General features: G+C 52.2%; 1 protein-coding gene across 1 annotated transcript in view; it reads right to left on the bottom strand.

The window, feature by feature from the left end:
• Window positions 1–13,516, bottom strand: part of LOC148507858 (actin-binding protein WASF3-like) — an 86,726-nt gene that overhangs the window by 50,754 nt on the left and 22,456 nt on the right. The window contains exon 4 of the mRNA XM_088445569.1: window positions 5,084–5,201. Within this exon, the coding sequence (XP_088301695.1) occupies window positions 5,084–5,201 (118 nt within the window). The remainder of the gene's footprint in view (window positions 1–5,083; window positions 5,202–13,516) is intronic.

Below are 13,516 nucleotides of genomic sequence, written 5' to 3'. Positions count from 1 at the left end.
GCATTGAAGACCGCACGGAGTTCCAAGATATTTATTGGAAGCTCCGCTTCTGTCGGCGTCCACCTGCCCTGGAACAAGTGTGGACCCGAAACTGCTCCCCAGCCCCGAAGACTGGCGTCCGTTGTCAACAGGACCCAATTTGGAACCCAGAACGGACGTCCCTTGTTGAGGTGGGTCGTCTGTAACCACCACGTAAGGGACAGGCGAACCTCCTGGGTGAGCACAATCGTCTGGGACTTCAGAGACTGAGTCAGCCCGTTCCACTTGGACAGGATCAGGTGCTGCAGAGGTCTGGAGTGAAACTGGGCGTATTCCACCATGTCGAACACCGACACCATGGAGCCCAGTAACCTCATCGCCGAGTGTAAGGACACCCGGCGGCTGTGCAGACAACTGCGCACCCTTGACTGTAAAGCAGAGATCTTGTCCTCCGTCACGAAGATCCTTTGCTGTCCCGAGTCCAATAAGGCTCCAAGATGCAGAATCCTCCGAGACGGGATTAGAGTGGACTTCTGCCAGTTGATTAGCCAGCCGTGCCGTTGCAGCAGTGCAATGGTCAGGTCCAAGTGGCGTAACAGGAGCTCTGGAGATCCTGCCACCAATAACAGGTCGTCCAAATACGGCAACATGCGGACTCCCTGCAGCCGCAGAGAAGCCGCCATGACCGACATCACCTTGGTGAAAACACGTGGTGCTGTTGCCAGGCCAAAAGGTAACGCCCGAAACTGGAAGTGGTCGCTGCTGATTGCAAACCTGAGGAACTGTTGATGGCGCCAAAGAATAGGGACATGCAGGTAAGCGTCCTGTATGTCCAATGACACCAAGTAGTCCCCAGGTTCCAGCGCCAGAATGATGGACCGTAGGGTCTCCATCCGAAACTTCGGGACCCGCAAAGACTTGTTGAGTGCTTTGAGGTTGAGAATCGGACGATATGACCCATTGGGTTTCTGTACCAAAAATAGATTTGAATAGAAACCCTGGCCCCTCTGGGAGAATGGAACCGCCACTATAACTCCAGCCTGGAGCATAGTGTGCTATTTACTGTGTGTGGTGATATTTAGTTTTATCCCACCACAAAATGTCATTGTTAATTTGCTATCAGAAAGAAATGTAGAATAAGACTGTTATCTATAGATCAGGTGTCAAGACATTCATTTCAATAGTACAAGTTTTGTACCATCCAGTCTATGTGTCCTAAGTAAAACCATTTATATATTCACAAATAATGATATAATAAATATGTTAAAATTTTCAAATGTGACACAAGAAATAAAGACCGCCCAAGCATGACTTAGAACATGTAAATGAGACTCCAATTAGTATTAAAAGATGTAATTACTATGGGTGTGGTTCTTCGGAAATAATAGACAGGACTTTGAAGTAATGTTTTTACTTTATGCAGCACTATACACTGTCATACAAATGGTAACGTAAAGACTCTTCTCCAAACAGCGTACTGGGAGGAGCACTCATGTGGGTGTACAGCAGTCAGACAGGTACATGTGTGCTAAGATTATATAACCCCATTCTAAATACATCAGTGCATCTCTAAAGTCAGAGGGTCTGATTCAGACCCGCTCGCGAGCGCTGAACACTCACAAGTGGGTCGATGTTGCCCAAGTGCGCATACGCACGACGGAGGCGGCTCCGTCGTGTGCATGCGTGAGACCCGAATAACGACGGCCAAGTCGTTGTTATGGGTCTCGCACCAAAGGGGGCGTGCTGTCGATGGTGATTGACAGCACGCCCCCTTTGGTGGGCGTGCCGGGGGCGTGGCTGTCCAGACAGAGGCGTTCCCATGGGAACGCCTACCGTCTGGGGCCGGCCCCACTGACATCACTAGTGATGTCAGTGGGAGACTCCTGGGCTTGCGGCAGCGAGACCCTACTGCAAGGGTCTCGTCGCAAGCCCGATGGTCGCGATGGTCTTGACCATCGCGACCATCATTTTGGCCGCTCGCTATAGCTGTGGGTAGTCACCCACAGCTATGCAAGCGGCCAGGAGGCCGCTCCAAAAAGGAGGTGGGACGGCTCTGTTTCAGAGCGAGCGCTCTGTCAGAGCGTCCGGATCTGAATCAGGGCCAGAGTCCCAGCAAACATTTACTTTGTAATTATTTGCATAGTGACAAGGAAATATAAAAAGAGCAAGGATTCAGGTAACAGAAGTAATGAGCAATCAACAAGTATAAGATGAACACAGCACACCAGTGTCCCTAAGGTCTTTGATTGCACAAACACGCAGTCACACACAGTTACCCCCAGATTCACACACAGACATGCGCAGAGTCACTCACAGTTACTCTAAGAGTCACACACATACATGCGCAGTCACTCGCAGTTACCCCCAGAGTCACACACAGACATGCACAAAGAGTCACTCACAGTTACCCTCAGAGTCACACACAGACATGCGCAGAGTCACTCACAGTTACCCCCCAGAGTCACACACAGATATGCACAAAGAGTCACACACAGATACCCCCAGAGTCACACACAGACAAGCGCAAAGAGTCACTCTTAGTTACCCTTAGAGTCACGCACATTCATGTCCAGAGTTACTCACAGAAATGCCCACAGTAACACACAGAAATGCTTAAGAGTCACACAGAGACACGCTCAGAGACACACTGAAATGCTCACAGTCATGCAGACACACAGACGTGCACAGAGCCATACAGACAGGCAGAATTACACAGACACAGAGAGTCATTGAGATATAGACACGCAGAGTAACACAAACATGCACAGGGTGACATGTATACAGGAGGGTCTGATCACCTACACAGGATCACATAGAGATACAGACAGGGACACACAATATAGTGTCCCTTGTCCCTTCCTCTCACCTTGCAGGCAAAGAAGTTGTCACTCTGGGAGAGAGATGTATCAAACCTTGGAGAGAGTTAAAGTACCAACCTATCAGCTTCTTTCATTTTATGAGCTGGGTACACACTAGGTTGACGGTTCGGCCAACCTGTCTGATGATTGGTAAGTGCATACACACTTACCAATCGTTTGCTTGATGTGCCGGGCTTGACGTCACAACTGGGCAGGCATTTAAATATGCCCACCCAGTGGAGCTGTCACTCATCGGCGGGTCCATGCAGCAAGTGTATGGGCGATCGGAGGGTTGCCTGTACACAACAGCAGATGACCGATACAGATGTATCCACCTACATCTCACTTCCTTGTGCATTGAACAGCTCTTCTAGTCTCGCCATGCCGTAGTTTGACTCGGCAGTGCTAGCGACTTTTCGCGCAACATTTCACTTCCAAATGCGTCTTATTCGCAAAGCATAGGAATGTGAGTTGGACACACAAGCAGCTTCTGCTAATTAAAATGATATGCAGCATGCCTATATTCTGGGTGCAACTGCGGGTGTATCTGCATGTGAAATGCAGCTGCTCACTCTGTAAAGTAGTATCACCCGCAGTCGCACACAAAATATAGGCATGCTGCATATAGAAGCTGCTTGTGCATCCTATTGCATCATTTTGCGAATTAGACGCATTTGAAGGTATAAAGTCGCATGAAATGATGCTCCGCTCTAACGAGTCACACAGAGCTCACGCGTTATGCGTATCGCAATTTATAGTGCACCAAGGTACATGTAAGATGTATGTGGATATAACTGTATATCTTTCAGTATATCATCCATCTGCTGTGCTGCAGGGCTGATCTGATAGGTCTATGAACAACGTAATTCACAGACATATTGGGTGTATACACCAGCCGATGTACTACAGATATATCGGCAGTTCAATGGAACGGACGATATATCTATCGGTTTGTAGCCAGCTTTACAGTTCAAAGTTGTATAATTGGTACTTTATCTTTCTCCACACTTTGGACCTCATTCAGAGTCGGTCGTTGCGGCCGCACGGTCGTACGCCACCGATGTTTGCTATACTGCGCATGCGTAAAGTTCGCAATGCGCGTGCGCAAACTAGCCGCTACGATCAGAAATTTCTCTCTCCTTTAACACAGCCAGGTCGGTAGTTTGAGTGACAGGATGAGGCGTTTGTGGGTGGTAACAGGGGAAGGTGCTTGAAAACTGGTGAGTGGAGATCCGAACGCAGGCGTGCCTAATTATGCGAACAGCGTTTTATGGGAGTGCATACGGTTTATGGGAGTGCATAATTAACAACGTAGCGTCATGGCACATGTGACATGTGAGGTTTTTACACTGACATGATCGTAGAGCTTAAGAGAGGGTATGGTCAACCTTAAGCTCTACGACCAGTTCCGATGGTTCCCGATGGTCTCGATTAATCCTTATATGCCCGGAGATGACGTGCAATGCGTACGAGAAGGGGGCGTATTTTTTTTAATTCCGACCGCTTCCTCCCCTTGGTCGGCCAGCTACCGATCCAAACTTAGGGACGCAACTTGCGAGGGAATCATTTGAATATCCGGCCCCTTCAAGTAGTGCCCACTGCCTCCTGTAGTTGTGCCCCTTCAATTAGTGCGCCCTGTAGATGTTTCCCCTCTACTAACCTGACTCCGTGCAGACTGCAGCTGTCATCTGGGCTGACTCCCACGCTGACTGGATCAATTGATCCAGCAGACGCGGCCGCTCAGGTTCCTCACTGCGCGGGTGACGTCATAACGTTACCCGCGCAATGCATTACCGGGAACGCTGGCCTCTGAAGTGATCGGAGGCTTCCTTAGCCTCCGTTCACTTCAGAGGCCAGCACTCACAGTTGCAGTGGTGTAACCACTGCCCCTGGCGTCTCCAAGCTACCCGGCGCCTCCAAGCCACCGCGGCGGCTGCGGGGGCAGTAGTTATGCCACTGCTATTAGGTACAAACTCTGGAAAATTTCGCTTTACGGGGCTTGCTTCATATGGGGATTGCGGCAAACTTCAGAAAATTTAACTTTTCTGAGGTTTGACTGCATCTTGAACATCCCATCTAGAAAGAGAGAGGGGGAGAAGCAGAGCAATGGAAAGTGACATATAACAGAATGTGTGTAGAATGTAAACTTGTGTAATGCACTTTAACCAAATCTGCTATGCAGTTGAGGTCTATATACCGTACTGTAGAAACTGATGTAAGAGGATGTAGTATATTTTTGTACATACTTTCTGTCGCCTCTTCTCCTTCCTTTTGTCCTCTGTAGCTTGTAGCATCTTCTCCTTCCATAGATTGAAGAAATATGAAGGATCTGTATAGAATCGGAGACCATCTTTCTTGTCATCCCTAAAAATATGAGATATGGTAAGAACTTACCCTTGTTATCTCTATTTCTACGAAGTCCATAGGGTTCCACAGGATACCTTGGGGTATAGGTGTGACGTCAGTCGCAGGGCACCAAAGAGTTAAGCTTTCAGCCTCCCAGGATGCACTAGGTCCCCCTCCTATACCCCGCCCCCGGGCCAAGGCACCTCAGTTAGTTACCAAGCCATAGGCCAGAGGAGGAGAAGGAAGAGAGAGAACAAAGATCTGGACACATACAAGAATCACATTCTCACCAGAGGGAGACGGAAAACCGGTGACCAGAGCAAAGCCCATCTGCAGCACAGGTGCGACAGGGCGGGAGTCCTGTGGAACCCTATGGACTTCGTAGAAATAGAGATAACAAGGGTAAGTTCTTACCATATCTCATATTTTCTACTTCAGGGTCCATAGGGTATCCACAGGATACCTTGGGGATGTCCCAAAGCAGTATCCTTTAAGGGTGGGGACGCTCCTGTGCAGAAAGGAGAATCCGCCGCCCGAAGGAAGCATCCTGAGAGGCGAAGGTGTCAAACCTGTAATACCTCACGAAGGTATGGACAGAAGACCACGTAGCAGCCTTGCAGATCTGAACTGCCGAGGCACCACGTCGAGCTGCCCACGAAGGACCCACAGACCTAGTGGAATGAGCCTTCAGAGAAGGAGGGACCGGTAGGCCTTCATGAAGATAAGCTTCAGAAATAGCCATACGGATCCAGGCTGCCAAAGTTTGCTTTGAAGCAGGCCAACCCTTTTTACGGAAGCCAAAGAGGACAAACAAAGCGTCCGACTTCCTAAACGAAGAAGTGCGGTCAACATAAGTCCTTAAGGCCCGCACAACATCCAAAGAGGCCTCACCCACGGAAAGACCCGGTGAGTTAAAGGCCGGAACAACTATTTCCTCGTTAATATGAAACTGGGAAACAACTTTGGGAAGAAACTCGGGCCGAGTGCGGAGCACTGCCCTGTTCCCATAAAAAACCAAGAAAGGGGGTCTACAAGAAAGAGCCCCTAACTCAGAAACACGTCTGGCCGAAGCAATGGCCAGAAGGAAAACAGTCTTAGCTGTTAGCCATTTAAGATCCACTGAGCCCAGTGGTTCAAACGGCGGTCCTTGGAGAGCCCTCAGGACCACAGCCAAATCCCAAGGCGCCACAGGTGGAACAAAGGGCGGCTGAATGCGGAGAACACCCTGCATAAAGGTGCGCACATCCGGGATTGTAGCAATCCTACGGTGAAACCAGACAGATAGGGCCGAAACCTGTACCTTCAAAGAAGCAAGGCGAAGCCCATGATATAGTCCCGCTTGCAGGAAGGCGAGAATCCGAGACAGACGAAACTCCCGCGGTGCATAACCTCTCGGTCGACACCACTGGAAGAACGTATGCCACACGCGATGGTATATCCTCGCGGAAGACGGTTTCCGAGCTCGTAACATGGTACGCACCACAGAGCTGGAAAACCCCCGGGACCTCAGCATGGCCGTCTCAACAGCCACGCCGTCAAAGACAGCCGAGTCAGGTCCGGGTGAAGGCAAGGACCCTGAGACAGAAGGTCCGGTCGTAGCGGCAACCGCAGAGGAATGTCCACGGACAGACCCTGAAGGTCTGAGAACCAGTGCCGTCTGGGCCACGCGGGAGCTATCAACAGGAGCGTCCCTCCTTCCTGTTTGAATTTCCGGATTACCCGTGGAAGAAGGGAGACCAGAGGGAACAGGTATGCGAACCGGAACGTCCACCGGACGGACAGAGCATCCACCAGAGACGCCCCTTCGTCTCTTGTGCGAGACCCGTACACCGGCAACTTGTTGTTGTGCCGGGACGCCATGAGGTCGATTTCTGGAAGACCCCACCTGTCCACCAGTAGTTGAAAAACGTCCGGGTGCAGGGACCATTCCCCCGGATGAACGTCCTGGCGACTTAGAAAGTCCGCCTCCCAATTGAGCACTCCCGGGATGAAGACCGCTGATATGGCCGGAAGATTGCGCTCCGCCCAAACCAGGATCCGAGAGACCTCTACGAGAGCTGCCCGACTGCGAGTTCCTCCTTGCCTGTTTATGTAGGCCACGGTGGTAGCGTTGTCCGACTGGACCTGCACCGGGTGACCCTGGAGAAACCGCTGTGCCTGCTGGAGAGCATTGAAGACCGCACGGAGTTCCAAGATATTTATTGGAAGCTCCGCTTCTGTCGGCGTCCACCTGCCCTGGAACAAGTGTGGACCCGAAACTGCTCCCCAGCCCCGAAGACTGGCGTCCGTTGTCAACAGGACCCAATTTGGAACCCAGAACGGACGTCCCTTGTTGAGGTGGGTCGTCTGTAACCACCACGTAAGGGACAGGCGAACCTCCTGGGTGAGCACAATCGTCTGGGACTTCAGAGACTGAGTCAGCCCGTTCCACTTGGACAGGATCAGGTGCTGCAGAGGTCTGGAGTGAAACTGGGCGTATTCCACCATGTCGAACACCGACACCATGGAGCCCAGTAACCTCATCGCCGAGTGTAAGGACACCCGGCGGCTGTGCAGACAACTGCGCACCCTTGACTGTAAAGCAGAGATCTTGTCCTCCGTCACGAAGATCCTTTGCTGTCCCGAGTCCAATAAGGCTCCAAGATGCAGAATCCTCCGAGACGGGATTAGAGTGGACTTCTGCCAGTTGATTAGCCAGCCGTGCCGTTGCAGCAGTGCAATGGTCAGGTCCAAGTGGCGTAACAGGAGCTCTGGAGATCCTGCCACCAATAACAGGTCGTCCAAATACGGCAACATGCGGACTCCCTGCAGCCGCAGAGAAGCCGCCATGACCGCCATCACCTTGGTGAAAACACGTGGTGCTGTTGCCAGGCCAAAAGGTAACGCCTGAAACTGGAAGTGGTCGCTGCTGATTGCAAACCTGAGGAACTGTTGATGGCGCCAAAGAATAGGGACATGCAGGTAAGCGTCCTGTATGTCCAATGACACCAAGTAGTCCCCAGGTTCCAGCGCCAGAATGATGGACCGTAGGGTCTCCATCCGAAACTTCGGGACCCGCAAAGACTTGTTGAGTGCTTTGAGGTTGAGAATCGGACGATATGACCCATTGGGTTTCTGTACCAAAAATAGATTTGAATAGAAACCCTGGCCCCTCTGGGAGAATGGAACCGCCACTATAACTCCAGCCTGGAGCATAGTGTGCAATACCTTCCGCAGCTCCGTAGCCTTGTTCCGGTCTGATGGGAGACCCGTGGTGAAGAAGCGAGCCGGGGGTCTGTGCCGGAAGGAGAGGGCGTATCCGTGGGAAACCACCTCCAGAACCCAAGTGTCTGTCGTAGTGGTCGACCAACACTGGGCGAACTGTAGCAGGCGGCCTCCCACCCTGGGATCCCCCAAAGGGAGGCCCGGACCGTCAGGCCGCAGGCTTGTCATCTGGCTTGGGGGCCGGACGTCTGGTACTCCATGCCTGCTTCCGGGGCTTGACCGATTTCTTAGGGCCAGCCTGTCGAGGAAACGACTGTGGTTTGGGCCTGCCCTGGGCCCTAGATGACCGAAAGGACGATGGTCCCGAACCAGAAGGAGCAGCGGCCGACGGGAGACAGGCAGATTTGGCTGCCGCCAGCGTGGCCACAATCTTATCCAGATCCGGACCGAAGAGAACTTCTCCGGTAAACGGCAACGCTTCCAGACCTTTCTTGGAATCTGCGTCCGCCTTCCAGGATCGCAGCCACAAGGTGCGACGAGCGGCTACCGCTGCTGAAGAAATTCTAGACACCAGAGTACTAATGTCTAGAGCCGCCTCGTTGATGTAGGTGGCCGAATCACGGAGATTGCCAATCAACTCCGCCTGATCGGCCGGACAGTCGGATTCAAAAGAAGCCTCTAATGAATCCGCCCAGCGCTCCATCGCTCTGGCAACCCAGCAAATGGCCATAGCCGGCCGTGCTGCCCCCCCTGCAAGGGAATAAGCGGACTTCAGGCAGATTTCTACCTTGCGGTCCGTAGCATCCTTAAGGGAGGACATGGATGGCATCGGCAATGTGGCACTACGGACAAGACGGGTCACGTGAGAATCCACCTGTGGAGGGGATTCCCACTTAGCAAAATAATTATCCGCGAACGGATAAGCCACCGCCAGGCGTCTCTGCGGCTGGTATCTTTTGCCAGGTTGTTTCCACGCCTCCTCTAAATGGTCCACCAACTGACCCGAAAGAGGAAAGACTGTGGCATCGCCCTTCACATCTTTGAAAAAGGCATACTTAGATTTAGCCGCTGGGGGAACTTCGTCCTCAATCACCAAGGCTGTGCGGACCGCCCGAATAAGTCCAGGAATATATACTTTGGACTTAGCATCAGCGTCCTTAGTATGGAGAGGTTCCTGATCGTAAGGATCCAGAATCTCCCCATCATCAGACGTCCCTTCGTCATCCTCATAAGGAGCGGACAGAGACGCCACCGGCCTTTTATGAGGCCGCATCACAGACTCCCCTTGCAACACATCCGACAAGTGCTGTACAGAACTCGTCAGGGAGTTAACCCACGCTGGCTCCTGAGAACCCGGGAGCGGGGAAATAGGGAGACTGTGGGGTACCACCAATTGTCGTGGGAACCCCTGCATGGGTGACGACACCACAGACTGCTGGGACAAACCCATCGGAGTAAACGCGGGCTGCGGAGCTAACTGGCCCACTAAAGCTGTTAATGCCTGAGCGAAACAAGCCCAGGGTGGCTCCTGTACCGGTGCTGTAACCGTAATAGGCCGCGCCATGGACAAACACTGCCGGCAAAGGCCCTCCGCGCTACCCTCCCCCTCCGCTAACGGTACTTTGCACATGGTACACTGTAGCCGGAGGGGAAAATCACTTTCAGACATGATGGCACCACGTATGTGACCTCTCTCACCAATTAAGTATTAAATAGGCGAGAGACCACCCTGCAGCACCGCACCGCAAGGGCTTTAGCAGAAAGAACAGGGACAGTAATAAAGCTGACAGTTTAGAGAAGAAAAGTTACAGGCAGCAGCGCTAGCACAGTCACATACAATGCAGAGAAATAACAATTCCTGCACTAACAGCGCTGATCACTCAACTACACAGACACAGGGCCTGGTAGGACACAGCGCTGCATACACAGACCTGACCACAGCGGAGGAGAGGTATGCGGGGGGACCCAGACCACGATGCTTCCGTCCAGCGCTTCCAGCAGCGTTCACCATGCGTTCTGGAGAAGATGGCCGCCGAGGAGCAGAGAGGAGGCTGGCCTGGGGGAGGAGCGCTGCCACAGGACCAGTCGGCAGCATGCAGAGAGGGCTGTGTGCAGCGGGGGAGGCGCCGGCTGTGAGACAGGGAAGGCGCGCTCCCCTGGCATGCATTTAACCCCTGGGACGCCGCAGCGCTACCGCTCTGCTGCGGTCCGCTGTCCCAGGGGGTAGTGGAAGCGCAGGTTGGTCGCCTGGCTCCACGCTGCAGCCAGTCCCCAGGGAGCCCCCTGCCTGGGGACTTAGGACCATGTGATCAGCGGGGACCCACCGCGGGACCCCGCTGCTTACCTCTGTCCCCCTTGAATCCGGCCATGGTCCGGAGCATCTGGGGTCACCGCTAGCTGTGACCCCAGACGCCCACCAGCATCCCCGGATCAGTACCGGCGTTCTGGTACCGGCGGGGTGTAGGGAAGACAGCATGGACGTCAGGACTGACTGTCCATGCTGTTCATCCAGATGTGCAGCCACAGCTGCATGAAGAATAAGCTTCAGGGGCTCTTCTAGCCCCCACTCCAACAGGTGCACCCGACTCCGGCCGGGCACCAAACTAAACTGAGGTGCCTTGGCCCGGGGGCGGGGTATAGGAGGGGGACCTAGTGCATCCTGGGAGGCTGAAAGCTTAACTCTTTGGTGCCCTGCGACTGACGTCACACCTATACCCCAAGGTATCCTGTGGATACCCTATGGACCCTGAAGTAGAAAGGGTGGATTAGAATTATACAATGAGGGACATACTGGGCAACACTAGCATTGTACTTTTAAATAAAATACCACATGCTCCTATATAAAATACATAAAATAGATAAATATCTCCTGTAATATAAGAACATCTGGAGTGGCATACTTAAAATATATAATTACTGATCACGGATTCCTTTACAGGCCCTTGCATACACATGTACTTGCCATTATGGAGTATATTCATGACCCATCTGTGTTAATATAAATATAAATGCTCCCACTAAGTATGTACTTCTATCACATTGTACCCTCCCCACTCACTAGTTTAAGTGTTTCCCCCAATATACTGCTCTACTGAACCTCATTTATGTTCAGTACATCTCCTGCAAATTCCTTTCCTAAAATACTGTGTTAATGTACAGTATTTAGTTTGAGATGTATTTGTTCTACACTTAGCTGAAATTACTGAACATTTATTGATTTTGGCTTAATTTATTGATTCTAGGTGGTTTCAGTTACACTTAGCCTGGCTAATAAACAGCATAATTAGGGGTGCCCTTTCTGAATTTATTCAGTATGTCTAGATGAAACCCTTACACTTTGTACACACTATGGTTCGATGGAACAATATTTCGATGGAAGCCAGTGTAGTGCCGACCGCATGGTGTGTGCGGTCAGCACTACACATTTACACAGAACCGGCACTATGCTTCCCAGCGCCGGTCCTGTGCTGCACAGCTGAGCCTCTTCCCTCCCCCTGAGCGCTTGCCCAATAGCGCCAGAAGGAGGGTCGCTGGCGGGCAGGCTCAGACTGTGCTGACACACACATCACCCCCAGCGCTGGCGGCGATGTGTGTGTTAAACAGTAGTCAATAAGCGTCAGATAGACGCTCATTGACTGCTGCAGCTGCAGCGCCCACTGCAAGAGCCGGCTCCCTTCCGGCTCCTGTAGTGGGTAATGGGAGAGACGTCATGACATCATGATGTCTCTCCCATAATGCAGAGTGCGCCAGCCCGGAAGGACTGAAGTGCAGACGGCAGCGTAGATTCAGGTAAGAATTTTTACTTTATTTATTGTTTCATTACAGTGTGTATTTATCGGGGGGAGGCTAAGGAGGGGACTACTACTGGGGGCACTGCTTCGTGGGGGGGCGGGTTCCACTGGTGACTACTACTGGGGGGGGATACTACCGGGGGCACTGCTTCGGGGGGGGGGACCACTACTGGGGTCTCCTAAAGGGGTGGGGACTATTACTAAAGAGGGGACTACTACTGGGGCACTGCTTCGAGTGGGGGCATGGGACCACTAAAGGGGGCTACTACTGGAGGGGGATACTACTGGGGGCACAGCAATGGAGGGACCCCTACTGGGGTTTACTACATGGAGCCATGCATTAAGGGAGACTCCTACTGGGGCCACTATAAAGGGCACTGCATTGGGGGGACCACTACTGGGGACTACTACTGGGGGGGACCACTACTATTGGGTGCACTGCATCAAGGGGGACTCCTACTGGGGCACTATATAAGGGGCTTACTACTGGGGGGACCACTACAGGGGGCACTGAAAAGGGAGAACCACTACAGGGGGCACTGCAGAGGGGGGACAACTACTGGGGGCCTGCATAAGGGGGACAACTACTGGGGACACTGTATAAGGGGCACTACTGGGGGGCTGCATATGGGGGATCACTACTGGGGGCACTGTATAAGGGGAACTAATGGCTGCTGCATAAGGGGGACTACTACAGGGGGAACTGTGTAAGGGGCACTGCATACGGGGGATCACTACTGGGGGCCTGTATAAAGTGAACTAATCGGGGGCTGCACAAGGGGGACCAATACCGGGGGAACTGTATAAGGGGCACTACTGGGGGCCTGCATAAGAGGGACCACTACTGGGGTCATTGTATAGTGGGTTTACTATATAAGGGGGTCCACTACTAGGAGCACTGCATAGGGGGGACTGTATAAGGGGCACTGCATTAAGGTGCAAATGGAAAAATGTTCCCAGTGACAAGAAAGGGGTGTGTGTCATGTTGACACGCCCCTTGTGACCACACCCATTTTAGCCACGCGTGCTGCACACAGTGGTGAGGGGGGTGGGGGGGCTCCATTTTCAAATTTGCCCTGGGCTCCAAATACTGTAGTTACGCCACTGCACATAAAGAGTATGCAGCTTGAGACGGTGCTTTGCGGCTCGGTTCGTGACGAACGTCTTTTCGCGTGAATGTGCACCGTAGTTGCAATGCAATGCAAAAAACTGCTTCATGAGACTGTACTGATTAATTTGATATATGACACTTGTATATCTGTGTGCAACTGAGTCTGAATCTGTACACGAAGTACGGAACTTGGTGTGAATAAAAGCCGCGGGAGCTGTATTGTAGCA

This window comes from Taudactylus pleione, unplaced genomic scaffold, assembly GCF_031769625.1.
Source record: "Taudactylus pleione unplaced genomic scaffold, aTauple2 ptg000381l, whole genome shotgun sequence".
In the NCBI taxonomy this organism is placed as follows: Eukaryota; Metazoa; Chordata; class Amphibia; order Anura; family Myobatrachidae; genus Taudactylus; species Taudactylus pleione.
Note: the sequence above shows the minus strand (reverse complement) of the source record. Positions and strands in the feature narration are given on the sequence as shown.